At 42.6% G+C, this 22,115-nt stretch overlaps 1 protein-coding gene across 10 annotated transcripts in view; it reads left to right on the forward strand.

Annotated features, from left to right (window-relative positions):
- The window catches only part of Ih (hyperpolarization activated cyclic nucleotide gated potassium channel Ih), a 141,447-nt gene that overhangs the window by 38,328 nt on the left and 81,004 nt on the right, over positions 1-22,115 (forward strand). Inside the window, exon 1 of one of the 10 annotated variants that reach the window (XM_077417059.1) lies at positions 2,839-4,454. The exons of the other annotated variants lie outside the window; for them this stretch is intronic. Within the exon in view, the coding sequence (XP_077273185.1) occupies positions 4,360-4,454 (95 nt within the window). The 5' untranslated portion in view covers positions 2,839-4,359. Of the gene's footprint in view, positions 1-2,838; positions 4,455-22,115 lie in introns of those variants that run through there. 10 annotated transcript variants of the gene reach the window in all.

Genomic DNA, 22,115 nt, shown 5'->3' on the forward strand with positions numbered 1-22,115 from the left:
GGTTGGTAGCGGCAAGCGGCGAGCGGCGAGGGTTGAACGGGGACGGAGCGTGCGCGATGGTGTGGCCATTCGATAACGAAGGGAGGCGCGGAGGAGAGCGACGAGCTCTCGACGAGCGCGTGTATACACCTTTGTTTATACATTAGGGAATTCGTCAGAGAGAGAGAGAGAGAGAGAGAGAGAGAGAGAGAGAGAGAGAGAGAGAGAGAGAGAGAGAGAGAGAGAGGGAGAGGTTAGCGGGAGGTAAACGTGCGAATTCGGTAGACACGACGTCTTTCTATTTATGAAAGACACACCGCGGATATGTGACGATGGTCCTGTCCGCAACCTGGAGAGGGCCGTTCGGGAGTGATCAAGTCGTGCGACATGAATGCGTTTCTCTGTGAGCCCGGTCTGAAATTCGGTGAGCACGGTGAGCCAGCGAGAGCACCGTAAGGATCTGGTAAGCGAGAGAGGCTTGTCCGCAGAAAGAACCTCGAGAGCCTTAGTACTGTTCTCCAGAGGATTGCCAGGGTCTCGAGTTTTTATCGTCCATGGATTGAGAGAGGATCGCGAGAGACTCACGAATATAAAGGCTTATACTTATAAGGCCGCATCGCCCAAAAAAAGTTTTTGAAGATGAATTTTAAAGACGAGCTCGACATCAATCAGTGATGAAAAAATTGCACTCTACCGAGGATTTTACCAGGAATTCCATCAAAAAGGAAGCCCGAGATTGAACGATGATATAAATAGGCATGACGATAGATGACAGATGCTAAAAAATATATCAGGAAATGAACGTTTATCTTCATTAGCGAAGTATCAGGATAGACTAGTATCTTTCAAAAACGAGTATAATGATCTCGTGGGCCTATACACTGGACGTCGCATTCAAACAGGGTTGACAAAAGGGAATGAAGAACATGTACAACGCGAGCAAGGTGATGCGGATGAACGACAGTGTCCTCTGCTGATCCTGCGTGGTATCTCCTGTAACATGAGATGGAAGACTCGTGAGAGGTGCGGCGAGATCGGATTCCGTCATTCGATCGCCCGGCCATACGCGGCGATTCGGTCAAGGAGAACCTCGGCGCCGGGAACGTCGACGTTCGCGAGGTCGGACGCGTCGCCATCGATCCGGAAGAGGAGGCTGACCGATCGTCGGTACCGGCAGACTGGCGGCTCCCAGGAACACCGGGCGTAGGGTGTTGAATCGATTCGGCGGGAGCACGACCTTCGAGTCACGTGCACTACCGACCGACCGACCGAAAGTTGATGATACGAGCGGCCGTCGCGTCGCGAGTCGCGTACGTGAGGGATTCGAGGCTTAGGGAAAATCCGAAGTTCGAATTTCCGACTTCGTGGAAGGAAGGAAGCGAAGATTCGTCTTTGATCCACCGCGCGATATCCGAGGATGCATTTATTTCCGGCCGTCCGAGAATAATCCCGGCTTACTCGCTCTATTCTGGCACGAGTGGTACCACCCTGTAGAGTGCGCGAGTCCCCGAACCGGAACGGGGGAAGATTTAGAATCGCAAAGGGCCTAGCTCCCTATATGCCCTTAGTGACTGGCACTACCGAGTGCACAACAGCATGGAGAACCGTTCGGTGGCGGAGCCGGCGATGGCGGTTCGATACTGGCAGTCAATGACGCTGGCGTTCTAATTTTACCGCGATGTTAACATCGCGCGCCGATGGCGATCGCACGAAAGAGGACTCGCGTTTTCCGCTCGATTCGGTTCGTGGATGGCGAACCGGTCAATCGATACATCTCACCCGACGTAGAAAATTCCGCCTTCCGAAACGCGCCGCGACGGCGGCGATGGCGTCGACGGCGACTGCCCGATGTAATAAGGGCAGTTTACGTCCGTACGAGGCGCACATCGCGCTGCACCATACGGCACCGGGTGTATCGCATATAGACAACGTGGACGTTATCGCCCGCAAACGGGATCCCTCGCTCATATTCTAGATCGAGTTTCTCGATTTTATGCAAATCGGGCCGGATGGATCGCGCGCGAGCGATAAAGAGAGTTTCGATCGATTCGCGGACTTTTCTACGAAAGGAATTTTGTATTCAGAGCGAGACCCGTCGATAGAGCTAGAGAGACGTGACGTGCACGAACGAGACTTCAACGCACGCAATTATAAAACGTTAGCATCGATTGCAATCACGGGACTTGCTAGAGGTCGCAATGGAGATTGTTACTTTAGTTTATCATTTGGATTATCTCGTTCGCCTTTTCTTCATTATTAGAGCGCAATAAAAATAGGAATATTGAAAGGGACGAAAATTGGAAAATTGGAAAACGAGAACATTCGGGGAATGGAAATTGATAGTCGTTCATTTTAGAGTCGCAATAAAAATTAATAAAGTCGCGATGGACGTACACTCGCCTTATCATCCAAGAACGAGCATCTAGCGGAAGACAGTCAGAAGACGATACGATCAACTGAGAATATCGAGGAATCCGATAACGGTGTTGGTGGCCGTTTATTTTTACAGATCTATGTGAAGAAAATAAAAATCGCGAAGGATGCGGGTCGTCTAAAAATGATGAAAACCGATAGACGAGGATAGATACAACGAAATATACATTCTCTCGGAGCGGAGAAGCGACCCGAAAGGACTCCGTTTCAGAAAGCAGGAGTTCTCCAAGATATCCTGCGCGAAAGCGCGAATAACTTAGAGATTATTCGCATGGTGTTCGCCGAATCTTCTGCGAGCTCAACGAGAGAGAGAGAGAGAGAGAGAGAGAGAGAGAGAGAGAGAGAGAGAGAGAGAGAGAGAGAGAGAGAGAGAGAGAGAGAGAGAGAGAGAGAGAGAGAGAGAGAGAGAGAGAGAGAGAGAGAGAGTACCAAGTACAAGTACGGTTCTCGTATTCGATGCGCATGTCCAGTGCCTTGACTACCGGGACGCCTATACCTTTATCGGCGTCGCGAAGCACAAGGGAAAGCGACACACATATCAAAGTTTTGCCGCGTATTCGCGATAAAGTCGCGCTTCGTTCATCGGCGTGATTCGCCGCGCGAGATCGGCGAGTCGCCGTCGAGTGTACGCCAAATGCGAAAGTAAGAGAGAACAAGTACTGAGTGCGCGAGGAGGGGAGAAGAGGATTTCGTTCCACGAGAGGACGAAGAGGATTCGCGCGCGAATCTCGGTACATCGGAAGCAAGGAAGAACGCGAGCGCTTAAAAGCAAATAAAGAGAGAGAGAGAAAGAAGATAATCCTTTTTTTATTATTATATAATCGAAAAATCGGCTGTGCTGTTAATTAATCAGAGCTTAATATACTTAGCGTGTTACCGCGTAGTGTTCGTTCGCTCGGGGACACCATCAGCTGAGGGGGAGGGAGAGAAGAGCTAGAAGTAGTCAGCGACTTTTTTTTTCTTCGATATTTTTGCTACATCTTTTCTGGTCGCTTGTTTACGACGACTGTTCGTCGCGAGGAGACCGAATCATTTTCGACTCTGCGAGATCAGGCTGCAATTAACGATTCCTCCCCCCGTCCCCCTCCCGTCCGATTTCACCGACTGCCGCCGTGGTGCCGGGTCGGCCGAAGGACCAACGTCGACTTTTGGAAATTTACGCGCTTGCTCCGCGCAACTTCGCCCACAACAAAAAGTAACTTCGTCGAGCAACGAAACTCGCGTCCCTGTCACACCGTGGAATCGATCGCTGACACACCAGAGACGGACAATCTTTCGTCTGCGATCGACCGCCTGTTTGTTTCCGGACAAACGCGGTGGAGAGTGCGCCCCACCAGGGAGAAAAACAATCCTAAATCTCGCCCCGAGGGAAGGGAAGTCCCGACACGAAGTCGGGACGGTCAGCACGGTACTTCCGTTTCTCGCCGCTTGCATGTTACCCGCGTGTCCCGAATACATAATTTCGAACGTATCTGTCTATCTGCCGGCGCAGCGGCAACAACAACAGCAGCAGCAGCAGCAGCAGCAGCAGCAGTAGCAGCAGGAGCTCACAGAAAACAATAGTTCGATATAACAGAAGAGACTCAATGTTCCTCGGTGATCGAAGCTCCACACGATCGCCGCAATTATTCTCGCTCAACGTTATTCTCGATAGCCCGATCGCTGGGATACACGCCGCTCACAGAGACTATTCGATCATGTCGTTCCGTAATATCTTGCGAAAGTGCATCATGAAGACGCGTCGTATGATCATTCACGCGCTCAAAAGATGAACCGCCGCCGCGTGGATCACAATCGCGAATCGTCGCGTACGCGGATTATCGGCGCGCCCGACAAAGGATGTCGAAGCTGATTCGTCGCATCCGTACTTGGGGCACGGATTAATCGAAAAGGGGGATTCGGAGAAACTGGAGTCGAAGGCGATCGAGGGCGGACTTCTGCGCGGCTATGACCAAGTACGGCTTCGCCAGGCTGGCTCTATGGCGGCCGAGGCGCTCCATGACCTCGCCACCGTCGAACAACCAGGAAAACAACCCTCTAATGTATGCCACCATTGTATTTTGCACTTCAATATGTATGAATGGTGCACCGAAAGTCGTATGCTTTCGCTTTGACAGGGAAATTGGAATTGGCTTTTCTAAAAATTCAACAAAAGATTACAATTATTTAATGTGAAAAAAATCAAGAGTTTTACCAATAGAGATTCAAATAAATAACAAAACTTTACGCTTCAGTTAATTGCGAATTGTCTTTAATTTAATGTTACTGCAACTAGAGGCTTGATTATCGAAATATTTAGAATATTAAAAACAAAAAAAATCCACAAAAATCTAATGAGAAAACGCGCGACTTTTAATGCATCCTATATATGTATTCTTTTATGCAAATAAACAATGTTATTGCTGACACGCTGTGTGTGCTTTGGATGTTGCCGTCGGTGGACTTGCTCGAAGACGATCGATTTCAGTCTCGGACAACGAAGCTAAATGTCTAACGGGAATACGCGCTGCGTTCATACCCAAGAGCTCTTCACGATCCTTTGTATTAGTTGTACTTAATAAACGTATCGATGTACACACCCCACGTATGACTCTCCCTCTCTTACGCTTCATTTGGCTTGCTCACAGGTTGATCCACGGCACCGTCATCACCTTTTTTGTTTTTCGCCGTGCGCCTTTCTTTAGCACATTTTTATCCGTCCCGCCAATCAGCGCTTCGTGTTCCTGGCTTTGTATGTGCTCAACGTTGGAAAAAGCCGAGCTTGAAAGCTCGTGCGACAGTGGCACGACGAAAGTACACGTTGCAAAGTATATATAAGTACGTTTATCGTAATATTCTAAGGATCTCTCCCGCAGCTTTTCCGTGTTTAAGAAAACGAGCCATTCAACAATTTATTCGAAGAAGCCCGTTTTCCTTCGCAAAAGAATAGGAACCAATCCACAATGAAATTATTACTAACCCCAATTCCATTTTCCCCCGTCGTCCATGGTTGGTTTCAGTATTGGTATACAGTATTGGTTAACTTCCGTAATTTAATAATCGTAATTTAACTTATTCTTTGTCTTCTTCTATTTCTACTTTAACTTTTAGAGACAAAGAATCAATGAAACTGAGACAAAGTTTAAATAGTTATCGATAAATTTAACTCTTATCCAATAATGTCTTTGAACTTTCATAAACTTGTAGTAAATTAAGTTGTATACGATATATTATCCATAATTATTACCACATTTATATTATATACAGGATACTCTTTTTTCATAGAACATTATTTATGCAAATAATAAGGTCTATGCGTATGAATACATTTTTATTTGCGATTAACTAATAAAATACAAATTAGCTTAGGTTACATACTGTGTAGCCTCTTTCTTATCGTTAGAACAATAATAAACAACGTGATAAAATGACGCAATAAATCGTGAGAGAATTTACGGTGAGGGGTTTACAGGATTTAACGACTTTATTTATAGCTTTGACGAATGAACGAAAGTACATGCGATTCGATTACCGGAAAATCACATCGATTACGTGGCTCGCGGATATTCGTTTTACGTCGGGATAAATATTGCTCGTTGTTACGATACTTGATTAGTAATTCGTAGCGGAGTTGTGCACGTGCAATCAATTTCGTCCGCTATTCTTGTAACGCAACTCGACGGAGGATGCAAAGTTAAGAATGACGAATATCAAAATAATTGGACTCGGGCTGAAAATTGCATTAATATAATTTTCCTACATCAAAATATTAAAATCATAAATCCTGTGTGTTATACTTTACAAATATTAATAATTCAATAAAAATTTTATTTACATCATAATTCTTCCGCGGTAAAATCATGTAAATTGTACTAAACTGAATACTGATAGTGATAACTGCTGAATACCGGTTAAAAATAGAAAGAGGAACATTCAACATAATGTAACATAAACTGGGCATACATAAATTTTAAAAAATCTGAAGCCGACTAGTAGAATTTCAAAAGTTGATATATATATATATATATATATATATATATATATATATCAAACGGAAATATTATGGATTCAATATATGATCTCATCAGTTGTTCTCTGATGTAATGTACCGCAGCGGCACCGGGTTCGACCGACGATAAAAATAAAAGATTAATTAAAAGAAAATTGCGCCATCGAAAGAGAGCTGGGTGCAGTCGGAGAAATGAGCCGCGAGTAAGATAGCGGTCTCTGATGTAAATCAATAAATATTTATACACGTCACAACGGGGGGATGAAATTATAAACGCCGTGGAGTGGTTTATTCGACTCGATAAAGTGCATGATTAATAGGTGAGCGATTAGTATACGAGTAGGCGGACGTTGCAGTGGTGTTGGTGCACCAATTGGTGCGCAGCTGCGGCCATAGTATTCGACACGAGTATTCCGGGAACACGACAGGATTTTGCTGGAGCTAATTAGACAGTAATAAGAAGCGTAGGTGCGATTGTGTTGAGCACTTAACTCGATTTCTCCCGCGATCGCCCCATTCTCTGAGCCGCCCCCGGTACGATTCCCATTCGGTGAATTTAGAGCGGGTAAAGGTCGCGAAACTATCGTTCTCCCTTGTGTAGAACGTAGCTGTAACAGTGCTCGCGAAGTTTAACGCGGGAGCGTAGCCGAAATAATCAACGACTGATCGATCACCGAGTCTCCGCGCTTAATGAACCGACTTCCTTATTCTAAATTACTATATGAGAATTACCGATAGATCTGACGTAATAATCGCCAAGATTGAAGAAGTCGATGCGCTGCCAGCGTACATTATGCACGGAGAAACGCGGCGTTCGCAGCTAGATACTATCGACTTACAACGCATTGCATGAATTACGAGTTTGCGCTGAACTTGAATTACCCCTATAGACTCTCAACTTTTTTATTCTGAATTACTACGTAAAGTTTCGATTGGTGGTGACGTAAGGTAGTCGAGGTCAAAGCTTCGATTCGCTCGCACACGTATATGTATACTAAGCCTGATGGTGCACCCCTGGTGAGCTTTATTTAGATAAGACCAGTTACGCAGCAGTTTGATTACACGGAAGCGATTCTGATCAAGATCCACCGCTAGACGAGAATTACGTCAAATAAAGTAATCTCTTTCGATTGTGACATAAAATATATAATCGAATATTTTATTGAAATCTTGCAAATTTACGCGAATAATTATTTTTAGCTTAAGTAATTTTATTCTCTTTATGTTGTAAATTTGTACCCTGTTTTCATATAATAACCTTTTTCATAATTTATTTTCAAAATTATATTATATTGATATTACATATTTATGTCGGGTATTATTATTTCGGGTGTTATTCGAATAATTATTAATGCAATCTCAAATAAAGTCAGCAATAAATACGTATAAACATTTTATTGCTCGCATAAAATAAATTATTACAAATTACAATTAATTCGATCAACTATACGACTTCTATATTGTTATTCCATTAGAATTCTCTTGTCACGTGTGTTCGTTATTCGTTATTCAAATAAAATTGTATCCAGTTCCGCACAATATTATACAGTATTGACGTAGACTAGCTCAGGTCGAAATGTCGATTCGTTCATACCCACTATATAAACCGCATTTATATTGTTTAGTCATGACAGAAGAGAGTACATTTGCGGCTCAACTTGCGTCAGAATAGTCTTACCACCCTCGCTGCCATATACTGGAGCCCAAGCTACATATTTATGCAGCTTACCGTTACCGCAGTGCTCACGCGGTATACTTCCGGCAAGTTAAAAAAAAAACACGACAAACCGTTATGCTAAAAACGTCACGTGAGTCGTGAAAGCGATAAGTATATCGGTTTACGTTGAAATAAATATCGATCATTGCGTTGAACAACGAGAAAGATAAGAATACGGAAAAAAATGCGGCAGAAATTTATCAAAATTAAAAGTTTACACGCGAGCTTCAAATATTTTACGGGGCTCGATAATATTTAATATTCAATAGAAACAAAAGGAATAATCTCTGAATTATTGAAAAATATTTTGGGAATGATATTCTCTTGCATCCTATCTAAAAAAGGCATATTTGAAAAAAATATGTTATGAAAGATATAATCTGTATCCAGCAAATATTTTGCTAGGAACAGTGCGACTTATTTATGCGAACGTGCTCTTCGATTAATTTCAGACCGATTTCCAAAAAATATTATTTAATCATCAATATATGTATATATGTATTTTACTTTGGAAGTTTTCAAGTAGCAAATAGTGAATTTTCTCAAGATTTTTATTACAAAAAAATAAAACAATCTGTTAAAAGGATTCGCTCTTACAACACTGCTCTTTTTTAACTGAATTAGTCTGAAATATTTCTGACAAGTGTATTTTATGTCGCAACAACACCGCAATTGAATATAGTTTGCTCATTTGCGTTATCGCAGTTACTTACGTAATAACAAATTCCTAGAGTAAATCTTCTCGGGGGCTGAACATCGATCTCGCTTGAGGAAGGTAAAGTCAGAGATATGGAGATCGTGATTCGCGTTCGTAGATTCGATGCACACAGCGATAGTTACGGCGCTGGCGTGAATTTTCTGAGGGGTATAGGGAGGCCGGAGGCGAGTACGAAAGCGCGAAGGAAGATATGCAGGAGACGAATTCCAAATTTTTGAGCCTCTCGCGTATCGTGGTTAAGGTGTGTCAGCGCAAACGAGTCACGACGACGCTTCGCGATCCGCTCGATCCCGCCCGTTCTTTTTCGCGATTCCGATTTTGTGTGTGCCGCGGATTCGCGACCATGTCACCGGCTGTCGCCGGTATTGATCTGCCTTTACCCCGCATTCCACGGCTTTCCCCTCCGCCCCCCTCCCCCACGGAACTCTCGCTGCACCTTCTCGCCACCCCCGCACAATGAATTGTGTGTGTGTATATACAGGCGTACGGTACGCCCCCAGCTGCATAATGACATCATGATCTAACAATAAATGTCGGTCCAATCCCGCATATACGTATACTATACGGTTTTAGCGTAAAACCGCTGTCAATACACAAACTGTCTCAGTTAACGCGTATTTTGGCCCGGCGTGCTTTCGCTTGCATTTATCACCGCGCCTAATACGGAAATGACAAGTGTCTGTCTATAAAAAAAAAAATAAAATAAAATAGTCGATTTGCAAGAGATATCTACTGTCCTAGAAATAATCAAATATTTTTTGAATATAATGCTCATCATTTCTGAGTTCATAAATAAGACTTAATTCTATTTCACGTGAACTTTTTAAACTGATTTTTAATCTATCATATTCTTTCAATATCATGGAACATACCTGAATATTGCGAGAATCGAAAAATTTCGAAGAAAAATGGTATTTGATCATATTTTCGCTAGGGTAAGGCCGTCAGCAAATCCGTCAAAGAATCTGCAATCGCAAGTCTGGACCTGCACCCTATATGTGATATACGATGATCGATATCGCGTTATTTAACATCTTCGCCCGAAGAGCAATCTGACATTTTACACGAAAACATGTGCTGTGTATATCGTGTATGTTTTATTGCAAACGACACGATCACTTTGTCGTCATTACACGAACGCATTTATTTTCAAAATCATGGTATCGTTACATTGGAAAGCGCATGATATTTTTTTTAAAAGAAGAAAAATATTTGCTGCAAAACGAAAACCCATCTTTAACCTTAGTTACGTCCAGTCTACAAGTATTATAGAATACTAATCATTATTATTATAAAATTAAAATTTAGGTCGTTTAATGTCTAATCATTTCTAATAGAATAATGTATGAAATAATCCAGAGTTATCCAGAGAGAGAAGAGTGCCTTAAGAAAGATTGAAAGAATGAAATTTTGACATCTATAGGGCTTCAAAATAGAACGGATATCAACTAATATCAAACGATCTTATATAAATAGCGGAAAGTATATTAGCATTTCGAAATTATACGATGAGTTTATTCTTTGACATTTTCAGGATTATCAAAAATAACGTACACATTTTCGTAATACACACTTCTGCATAATTGGATATTTATTTAATCACCAAATGTGTGTGTCGGTGCTTGCTCGAAATTGCAAATTCGCTATAGTTATGCAACGTTGACAATAAAATTTTTTCGATTAACATCGGGGCCATTGTCGATGCTGCAGCATGGCGGAAGACATAAAAGTCACTTTCAATTATATTACTTCCGTGTTGACAGATTCGAATGTATAACGTTGGCGTATAGACGTGCCATTTGAGCAATCGATCCGAATCGGCGAATTCATATTTTCACATTCAATCGATTATGCCGCATCATTGAGTAACCGAAAACTTGGTTAAGCCGTCAGGTATCGCGCGTCATCGCGAAAATCCGATTTAAAAATCGGCCCACTGGCATCTCTAATACAAAAGTCTAAATCGGAAAGTTACAGTACTTTCGGATCGATCCCGAACAGATTTGACGCTCTATAGCGCGATAATTAGGCGTGCGAAACTAGCACGCGATATCATTAACACGCGCCGGGCCGTTACGTCATCAGAGAGCGCGATAACATTTGTCATCTGTAGCGTTAACAGTTGCGGACGCAAGGGGTGCGTGTACGACGGGAAGGCTATCCAGCATGGCCGGTCATGGCCGCAGAAGCGTGGGCACACGCTCAGACTTGAGCGGGTACGTGCGGCACGGGCGCACTGCGCACTTGCGTGTGCATAATTCGCGAAGAAGAGGGTGGTGTGTATCGTCGGCGAGTTCGAGACGAGGAAAAGAAGCCCTCATCTGTGGGCAACCGCAGACGTCTACGTCAGAGATTATACGGAGTCGCGAGCGTGAGCCCCGTTCGCCGTCGCGCCCAATAAACGACCTTACCCTTGGGGAGACGTGATTAATACCGTAGGTCACGTAAGACCCGGTGCACGAAGGGGATGGAAGTGGCGGCGCGATTCACAGGGCGAACTTAAAATACATTTTCATAAACGTATACACCTCCCCCGCCGGGCGCCAGGTCGACGCCGGTGGGGCCGCCAGAAAGGGACAATTCTTTTGGGGATGAACTTCTCCGAAATCGATGGATTTATATAGACGATATAATTCTTACATTTTACTCGTATAGTCTCGGCGATCGATTAATAAGTGCACGTTCTTTAGTGGTAAACGTGAATTTTTACGCGACTTAAATTTAGTAAACAATCGAGTCATTAACTGCACGGAATATCCAGCGGTATCGAGTATCACAATGAAGGACGATTAAATTGTAGAGAGTGAACAAAATTGACGGTATACACCGGCTAATTAGTAATTTAGCGAACGATATATCTTGATAAGGACTTCGTGTACAAAAATGATTTTAAATCTCTTCCTAAATTAGTTTATGTTTAAGAATATTTCAAATGGTATTATCGTAAAAATGTCTTCCTAAATTTATTAAGAACCTTCAGATATATATTTACTTCGAATTTACGAAATGTTAACCCTCAGTTACCTTACGTTTTTCACTACCCGTTGTTACCTCATCAGGGTCTGAGAGACACCCCTATCGTCTTCTCCAGCTTGTATCTTTAAGACAAATGCATCAATTTGGCGTCTTTTTTTTAATCGATACATCCTTAAAGATCTACAAGACTGTGTAAGTTAGATTATTCCAAATTAAAAAATGTAAATGTTATTTTAAAAAAGAAAGAAAACTTGTTTTTCTGAAGAAACGAAAAAATTTGCTTCTTTTCAAATTGACGTAGTACTGACTAAAAAAGGATACAATAAGGGTTTTATAAACGTTTTAAAAACCCTGCACGTTTTAACAACGCGCGGAGTCTCTCCAGACCCTGGTGAGGTAACTGAGGGTTAAGGAAATATATTGTGTGAGACACGTTGCTGGCGATCTCAGGAAACTCGCCAGCATATACGAATCGGGTCGCAAAAAATGAAGAACAGTTGTGCGCGCAGTGCCGTAAACCGCGGATCTGCCTAATGACTAATTGAAAAAAGGAGTTGCGCGGAAAAGGTATACGATTTGTACGATCCGCTATGACCTAAATCGCGCGCCACACGTTAACCCACCGTTGTCACCATCGCTATCGTCGTCGTCGCTCGTTGCTGTGTGAGTATTCAGGTGAATGGGCCGGAGCGTATCCAGATTCGCAACAGCGGGCGGCAAGAGTAGGAGCCTAATCGATAACCCACTAGATTTTATAGGTCTGTGCACACAGCGTGCATCGGCGGACGCTATAATTTCACCAGAGGGTGGCCCCGGCCGCAGGCTCGACACTCGGATGCACGCGCGTATGCGCCGGACACATTCAGCGGGAACTCGTAACGTAACGCGGCGTCGTACATTAATTTCCCAAGCTCGGCACGTATACGCGTTTCCGTCGGCGGCGATATATCGGCCGTCTCTTTAAAACGCGCGCCGAGAACGCCCGATGCGAAGGTCGATTCGGCAATATGAATTCTCCCCGACAGAAATTACTTCCGGGGGCCGCGTTCGCGCGCGTTTTACGTCCGAAAGAACTGGGCGCTGTTACGCCTGATGAATCACGTACATATAATATACATACGGTATATATACATTGCGTAATGTGTATATAACATTGCGTTATAATTTTATACACCATCGTCTATACACCTGAGCGCATACAAACTTTAGATAAACTGCATTCATAATATACAGCACAACGAGATTATATTACCGTTGCAGTTATCCTCTAAGTAATGGCGCGATTTAATCTGCAAAGTTTGATTAACGATATAATTCCAGATATAAATGTCTTAACTACGATTCACTCAGAATTAAAATATTGACAATTGAAGAGTAGGATCGGTAAATAACATTTCGAACGCAATAATCTTATGACGTCGGGTTTGATGTTGTTTAATTTTACATGTTAATTTAATGGGGCAGCGAATAATTTTCCAATAACTCGCATGAAGTTTCCAATAACTACGAAGGCCTTAATCGGGTTACGAGAACGTAGGATCGATCTCGGAGCCCTCTATTCAATTTAGTCTCGCGCGGATCGTTAAAGCGATGTCGATGGTATCGAAATTCGTGGTGCGAAGTATCTCGGATAACAGTTTCTTCCGTAGCCTTCGCAAGATATATCGTCAAGTGCATCGACGCCTTTCGCAGAACAAGAGTCCCCATGGGAATCGCCTCTATACATTTTACAGCTGGATTTCCGGCGGAAACCCGAGTATTATGTTATAAAAGCGCGCGAGATATCGAATGCGGCTGTTTGCAATGGCTTTATTTTCATTGCCGTTACTCTCTTTGACACCATCATATTACATAGAGCTCTCGCAGACATGATCGTTACTATCTATTTACAGACTATGTTCCCGGAAACAGACACAGGTTACGGGATCAGCGCTCGAAATATAAGACAGGTGGAAATATATACTCGCGACTCGAAATCGATTGAAACTTGATTGACCTTAGCTCGCTTTCACTATTTTACTTATTGTTAGAAGTGAATCGATACTTTTAAAGTGTCTCGAATTCACCATCGATACTTGTAATATTCTTTTGTTTGCAACTTTGCGATCCTATTTCTCCAGAATGTGACCTATTTTATATGCAGAAATATCTTTGCATCAAATGGCAATCTTTGCTTATCAGAAAAAAAAACAAATATATGTGACTTGAATATATATATATCCTTATATATATATGTAGGTTCAGAGGTATGTTCCGGGACTGTTTACGTTTTTTGAAATGTACAGTCCTGGAATATAACGCATATATATGTAATCAGATTCAAAAAACTGTCCCGAAAATTGCCGTAGGACATCAATTTTTTCCAGGACAGTCCTGGAAACTGCCAAATGTCCCGGAATATACCGATATCAAAAATAAAAGTCCCGGAACATACTTCCGGACCTACATATATATAAGGATGCATCAGAACAAATTTATAACAGCGATATCTTGCTCTTCAAGTCACATGTATTTGTTTTTTTCCTGATAAGCATTAAATATATATATATATATATATATATATATATATATATATATAATATCGATAAGGTGGTAAGGCAGAGAGCCTCTCCTGTTGTATGTACAGCACCACCTGCTAACAGAAGTCTGAAACGGTTTTGCAGAGCGATACCCGCCGTTGGGATTCGTTGATCAATTGTTCACTGTCGAGAGAATTTATGTATTAAGGAAAAATCGACGAAACAAAAACGTCTTGCTATTTTTTTACAGCGGTGTTCCCATATCAGTAACGATAATTTATGCGACTCGTATAAAATGTTACTGATCTTGCGTACAGCGTGACAGATGATTGGTACCGTCACGCCGAGCACGTGACGCTCAAATTATTTACGAGACCGTTTGATCCTGATTAACCGGTAAATGAGATGGATCTTTAGGCAAATTGAGACCAACCACTTAAATTAATCGTTTTGATTGAATGGAAAGTCGTGACTATATTAGTAAAGAAGCAAAATAAAATTTAACGTCAGATAGATTGCTCTCTTCTTGGAAATCAGAAATATTTATACAAGTGTGCGTCAAAAGGATTCGCGAAAAATATCATCGATTCAACGAAACCGATGTCGCACTTGGACACGACGTGACATATAACGTCCGTGCTTTCTGACTAGCACTTCTCGACAGTGGCCCAGGATCACTGAATGTTCTTTTAACCGGATTACGTGATAAAATTGAAATAAACCTTTCCTTCACAGAGGATTTCTTTTTACTACATATTTCTTTTACTCTAAATATTACAGATTTTAGCAGACAAATTTTAAATTAAATGTCTGCTAAGAATAAAATTAATTAAAATTAATTAAAAAGCGAAATTCTGGAAATTTCCTCGATTTATTGCACTAAACTATTAAAATACTTTTTGAATGTTAAATTTAATTGTTAATGCATCATCGTTGGCCAATCGTAATTTTCTTTATTTCCAAATATAGTGCCTCTCTATCATTCAAAGAAATCTATCCGATTGACACATGAAACACCTTATAATTCTGCTAATTAGGCGTGATTATTTGTACAAACCGTATAGGTTCGCGTGAATCGTGCGTCTCGTTTATTATCGCCGTGATCGGAAATACGTCAAAGTGCGATAGGGCGTGATAATAGTTTATTGTTTGCGAAACGTATCCGCGCGCAGCGGACGTATTAATTGCAAGCCATTCCGCTGTTTTACAGTTTAATCGCCCGTTATAATTAGAATAACGTATCGCTAACCAGCGCGGGAAGTCGCATTACAGTCGAATTATCGTTATTTGTAAAACTGCAATGGAGTATTTTACTGCGACTCGCACCTCCGTGTCGCGTGCGCAAAGCGTGGCAGGGTGCAAATAAGAATTTCTGACGTTCCACGATGGTTCATCCTCGTGACTTTTTCCTATGCCCGTACAATCATTCGCTTGCCTGTGAGAGAGTATATAGTTACGTAAAATTTTCAAATCAAATGTTTTCGAAGCATATGTTTGTTATCGACAGTCGAATGCCACTGCTAACATGTTTATTCACGCGCGAGGAATGTATCTGCGCGTGAAATCTTACTTCCTTATTTTTCTTGCCGTTCTTCCGCCGTGCCACGACAAGACGGATGAAGGACATTCACTTCTTTCGGTAGCAAGTGAGTTAGCACAGGCACGCGCGATTTGGCGATGAACCGTTGAATAATTTTTAACATGTTGAATTAACCCGAGCAACGCATGAGACCGCGCGATACGGTTATAATTACATTTCGATGTTGTTTGCGAACCTCGCGTGGCGTCAGAAGGAATCCCTCGGGAGAGTATCGACGAACTATCAAATTTATTCCGCACCGCCACCGCATCACGTTAGTCGAGGCTCGATATTCGAAATTGACTCGCCCTACATTTTTCGGAACGCGTGTTTAAACACGCGTGTGTACATATACACGACGAAATGCATAGCAACACCGTGCCAGATTTAATAATCAATTATTTATACGCGAATTACCTGAAGTGGGACTTTATGCACAACGTATGCATGTATATGCATGTGTACCTATGCAAGCGAGATGAGATGACGATATTTGCGAATTTTTGTTTAAAAAAATCGTCAAAACTCGAATGTAACTGTACACATGCACTAACATAGGCATGTAACTGCATAATGCACTCGAAATATATGAATTGATACCGCACTGATTTGACAGAGACCCTTGAAATATCGAGTGCGCAAGCAATTTATAAATTTGAACGACGAGGCGCAACAAAAACGATGAACAAATTATTCGGGTCAATAGCACGCGTGAATTGCCTGCGATAATCCTCCTTGGAAAATCCTTCGCGCGCAACTCCAATTTCACGTGTTATCCTTGAAAATCCGCGTTTTCATATTTGACGAGGTACGGCACCGATGAAATCATTCGGCGCCGAACTTGTCGCTGCAGGACGTTGTTTTCGCAAAGTGGCGATGCGTTGTACAATGCCGTAATCTAACTACGAAAAATAAAACGTGAGTTTACTGTATCCGTAATAATCGAGAGCTGTATAGGACCCTAACAGATGGATATGCGTACGTATATCTGGTATAATTGGATACATATCTGTATAATTTCCCCTCACGATTTACTTTATTTTCAATGTTCAGGCGAATTTCCCTCCGTGCGTTTTTTTTACTCACTTTTTTTTACTTTACTCCGTACGTTTTTATTTATAGATACTATTTGTATATAATCTTCTATTTATTTTATATAAATCTTTAAAGCTTTTTGTCTATTAGATAAATCGATATAATTGGGGGGTAAAATAAATAAGACTAAATAAATAATTTGAGTGTCGCAGAAAAAACGCGTTAGTTAAAAAATTCAGAAATTCGCTCTGTGTCCGTTCGTCATGCATCGTGCGCGGTAAAAAGTGAAGAAAATACTCATAACATTCAAAAAGTTGAAATCGCAATTCCGGATTAACATGAGAAATGTTAGGTGCCAAAGAAGAATTAATTTAGAGTTAGTTTAATAACGCACCTGCAGTAATTGAGAAATCAAATTGCGTTTCGTGCGGGAAATGCATGCTGCGAGGAGTCAGGAGAAAACTCTCCTCTCCTCTTTTCATCCATCTGCCCCTCTTGCTGCCCCTTGCTCCTTACTCCTCGTGCCCTTGCGCCCTGCATCTTGCATCTCCTCTCACGCTCTTCCTCTTGTCTCGGCGTAACTCGAACATCGGCCGTTCCGCGAGGCTAGACGTCTAGAGAGCAAGAGGATAAAGAGAGGTAAAGAGTGAGGTCGCGGAGGTTCTGGTGGCGCGACGGAGGAGCCGCTCGCTGCTCGAGTCATGCACTCAAGCCAGCCCAGTTCAGTTAGTCGAGCTGCAGTGGTAGCGTGGCTGGTCACGGCTGGTGCGAGTCAGAACCGCTGGGTGGTCGAGATCCGAGGTGGCCTTTGATCGGCCGCCCGCCTTTCCGTGGTCCAGCACGTGCGCGCCAAGGCGCCGCCAACGCACGCCGTTACCCCGCTGAGGGTTACCAGGGGTATCGGACGGTACTGCGTGTGCGATCGTGATTTCGGCCGGGACACCACCTCGACCGGCGAGAACCGCGTCGCGGTCGAGCCGGAGGCTGCGGGGTCGCGTGAGGAGAGCGAGAGAGAACCGGTGACGAGAGAGCGCGTTTAGTCGGTTCGCAGGAGTCGGGCAAGTCGGTCGATTCGCTCTCGGCCCACCGCACCGATCAGCTGTTCGCCGCCGCTCGCTCCGGCCGCGACGGTCATACGATCGACCGTCCACGTCCACACGTGCGCGCGTTCCCGACTCCTGACTCGAATCAGCCGGCAGCAGCAGCTGACTGACATCATACGTTGCCGCTGCCGATTTTCGAGCGTCGATTTCCACCAACGGCAAACAGTTTCTGACGTTTCTACCAGCGTGACAAATCGTGCTCGCGCGCGGGGACCACACGACGTGTCAATAATCAGGGATCATCATCCAGCCCAGAATTAATTATCTAGCCTAGAATTAATTACCGAACTATCCGGTCATCACTCGAGTGCGTTTGTTTTGAAAACGTGCGTGCGAATCTCGCGTCGTTTCATATCGTCGCCTTATCGGAGAAATCGGTCCTTTCCACTCAAACTGTCGCGAGTTCGGCGCACGTCTGTAACCGTAAACGTTTAAAAGGAATCGGTGAAGGACAAAGATTTTCAAAGTGACGAATCACATTGTCGCTCTCGCCGTTGTGGACATGCGACCGTCGTGAAAGGTCGCGCGTAACGCTCGAGTCAATCCGGGCGTGAAGCCGATGAGAAATCGTCCAATTTGCAGCCTGCGGCGAGCCACTGAACGAGCCAGAAGAAGAGAAAAAGGCAGCGAGTTCGAATTTCTTTTGACGACGTGCGTTAGATCGATCTACGATTAGCACAGTAAGTAGGGGCATTCCTTGCATTCGTTTCTGTGTCTCGTCTGCCGGTCTCGACGACGCGACGAGCGGATATAGCCGTGAATAAATCGCCAAATGCGTGCGGTGGGTCTTCGTAAGGACGTGCGAATGCTCAAGCGACACTTTTTTTTGTCCATTGATCGATCGAGCGAATCCTTAAAGCTGTCTTTTTGACTCGGAAGAAAGAACAGGAAACTCCCGACTGCCGCGGCCGCTTGCCGACGTTCGGAGGGATTTTTCGATTTGACCAAAGAAGTTCTCTATATCGGATCTCCGGAGGTTTGTGCGTGGCTTTTCTGGGCTTTGACGCGAGTAAAATCAAATGCAAGAGTATTTCCGCGGAGTTTCCCGACCGCCCGAAGTGCACCGCAGCCTTGCTTTTCAAGTAACTTTCCTGGAATTCCAGCGAAAATGTGAAAACGTCAGCCGTCCATTAAAGCGACATAAAATTCCTGTTAGGGAAACATAATATATTGCGAAACAATAATAACCGTATCTCGTGGGAAACACGTTTAACCAATTAAAACTATATCGTTGATATATAAAATAGCACGACCAAAACAAAATTAGAATCCATTTACTGACTTCGTACGTTGAACGTTCATGAATAATGATTGAGTAGTTCAGTTTAGCTGCTGGTACATGTAACAGGGGTGATCTGAGATTTATCGGAAAAGTGTCGCGAACGACGGAGATATTTCCGGTTGTATCCACGGAATATATTTCCAAAAATCAAGGGAAAACGTCAATATCGCCGGTATGCGACCATCGTTTAGCTTTTACGGAGAAACTCCGACATTCTTCGTGACATATCGGATAAGGAATATTGAAACGACTATAATGACACTCGATAATGTGCATACCGTAGATATTCTAACGCTTATCGCGCGGCGAACGGCCTGTTTTACGACGACAGAAAATTACCCGGTAGCATTTCTCGCCTATTATCGTACGATCGTTTTAACACGCGTGCTCAAACATTGGCCACGGATCGTTACCGCGCGGATTTCGATGAACGTTTCTGAATAACAGATTTTGTTGCTCGGACTTTTTTCCTCGGCACATGAGCGCGTGGCAAAATATTTGTGGCCGCCGAAACGGCGCGCGGCGTCCGGTCGACCTTCTCCTCGTCTGGATTCCCGGACGAATTTAATACAGCCGATATATGTTTTGTACGTCAGGCGACTGGAAGTACGCGATACGTTCCGCCTCGCATCCGTTCACGCAATCGTTGGTAAATGGATCAATCATAAGAGCGCCGCGGTTGATTCGTGCCAGGATCGAACGATATAACGCGGAAAGGATCTCTTAGGGGGGTATCGCTCGGAAAGATGTCCGTCGGTCCTATATCGATTTACCATTACACGAGATTATTTTGCCTATGTATTGGTATACGTTTGCATTGCAGTGAAGAAGTTTATGCAGCTGAGAAAACGATTCGTGAAGATCGGTATTCACCAACAGCACGATCTCGCTCGCTTATCTTCTTAAATAAATAAATTTAAAATTAGTTCGTAACGAACCGCAAAATTGTAGAGAAGAGGAAGTCGTTTTTAGTATGATAATATCATTTCTGCGCGTAGAGCAAAATGCACATCTGGTGCATTCTTTCTCATATTAATTATCCGGCGTCACTCGTCAGATGTGTGGCATATCAAAATGATAAACGATATCATTTATTGTATAGTTATTTCTTAGAAATATTCCTTATATTCAAAATCCATGTTACAAATGATTATCATCATATATATCTTTTGATAAATATAGATATCTGAAATAACGACGGAGTGTCTACAATTATATTTACTTGTCACTGGAATTTCCTGAAAGTAACTTTCAATCTTTTATGTGCTTTTAACTAAAAACAGCCAATAAATGTTTTATCGTACTTTTTACTCCCGATTGCTGCCAACCGAAGGTTGTATTCCATATTTTTCCATTCATTTTCTAGAGAATTTATTTTTAAGTATAACTTCTTCCTGTTATTATTATATTTGATTTATTATTTCGTTACTATTTTACATTTTTGAGGCAATGTCAACGAGTAAAAGAATGAATAAAAGTGAAATACCTCTGTAAAAATTCCTTTTAGATTCAAACGATAAACATTTCCCAGACTTAATCCGTATTACAAATATTGATTCTATCGTGCTGCAACTGCAATGCAAGCAGTAGACTAAGAACGATAAGATAACGTACTTTAAGCCGATTAACGCACTACTGGTTAATATTTCGACTAATGCACTCTAGGATTAAAGAATTTTGCTATCAGTCGATAGCGCATTTCTTCTCTCGTGGCCATGTAGAAACATTCATCATGATCATTCTCTCTCTCTCTCTCTCTCTCTCTCTCTCTCTTTTATAATGTAATACGTCACAGAATAATTATTTATTTAATCAGTTGGCCTGAAAGTTTTATCTCAAAATTAAAAAATCTTTTTTCTGAGAGGATAGAAGCGATAAGAAAGTAGATTGACAATAGGAAGACATAAATATCGACGCAAGTATAATATGATGATGAGAAATACGAGGAAGCAAATTATCTCGGGAATGCAAAGAATCTTAATGTCAGCACTCGCGCAAAAAGTAGAATGTTAATCGTCATAATATCGCAATGAATGTTTATGTCAGTCGACAAATGCTAGGCAAATTCTTATCGTTATTAAATTTACGAGGTTAATTATGGTCAGTGGTGATAATTAAATGAGATATGACTGCTTTGTTTTACGGGACCGCAAAGCCGTTGGTTGATTAAAAGCAAGAAACGCTCTGCAAAAAACGACTTACTCAAACGTTCACTTTTAATTAGCTCTGACATTGGGACTGACACGTCTCCGTACATTCAAGTATCTTCATCGTCACGTATGCGCGTGCTGCGCCAAGTGTCCTTTCCGATGGCCAAAGTCGAGAAGTAAGCAAGAGGACCCGTAGTATATCGACGCGGAATTCGAATGAGAGACGCAGGTGTGACGCGAATATCTCGGGGGTTTAATCGATGAAAGTGGATTGGCGGCTGGTGCACAGCCCGGAGTACACTTCATTTCAACGATTGAAAGTGTCGCGAAAGCTTCGCAATCCAATTTTTAACGTTTTGTTGGAAATGCTTCGTACAAAGTTGAAATCACAATTGTTTCACAAGGCAATTACATAACTCTCTTTCTCTCTCTCTCTCTCTCTCTCTCTCTCTCTCTCTCTCTCTCTCTCTCTCTCTCTCTCTATCTCTCTCGTTTCTTGAAAATAAACATCACTTTAGAACATCTCGATATTTCTACATTATGAAATAAAACAATTCTTTTTTCAACGAAGGAGAAATTGCTAATTAAAACGAGCACTGCAGCTTTCCACATTAAGACGAAACAAAATTATTGCTT

This window comes from Temnothorax americanus, unplaced genomic scaffold (assembly GCF_048541705.1).
Source record: "Temnothorax americanus isolate GAGA-0224 unplaced genomic scaffold, ASM4854170v1 Scaffold47, whole genome shotgun sequence".
In the NCBI taxonomy this organism is placed as follows: domain Eukaryota; kingdom Metazoa; phylum Arthropoda; class Insecta; order Hymenoptera; family Formicidae; genus Temnothorax; species Temnothorax americanus.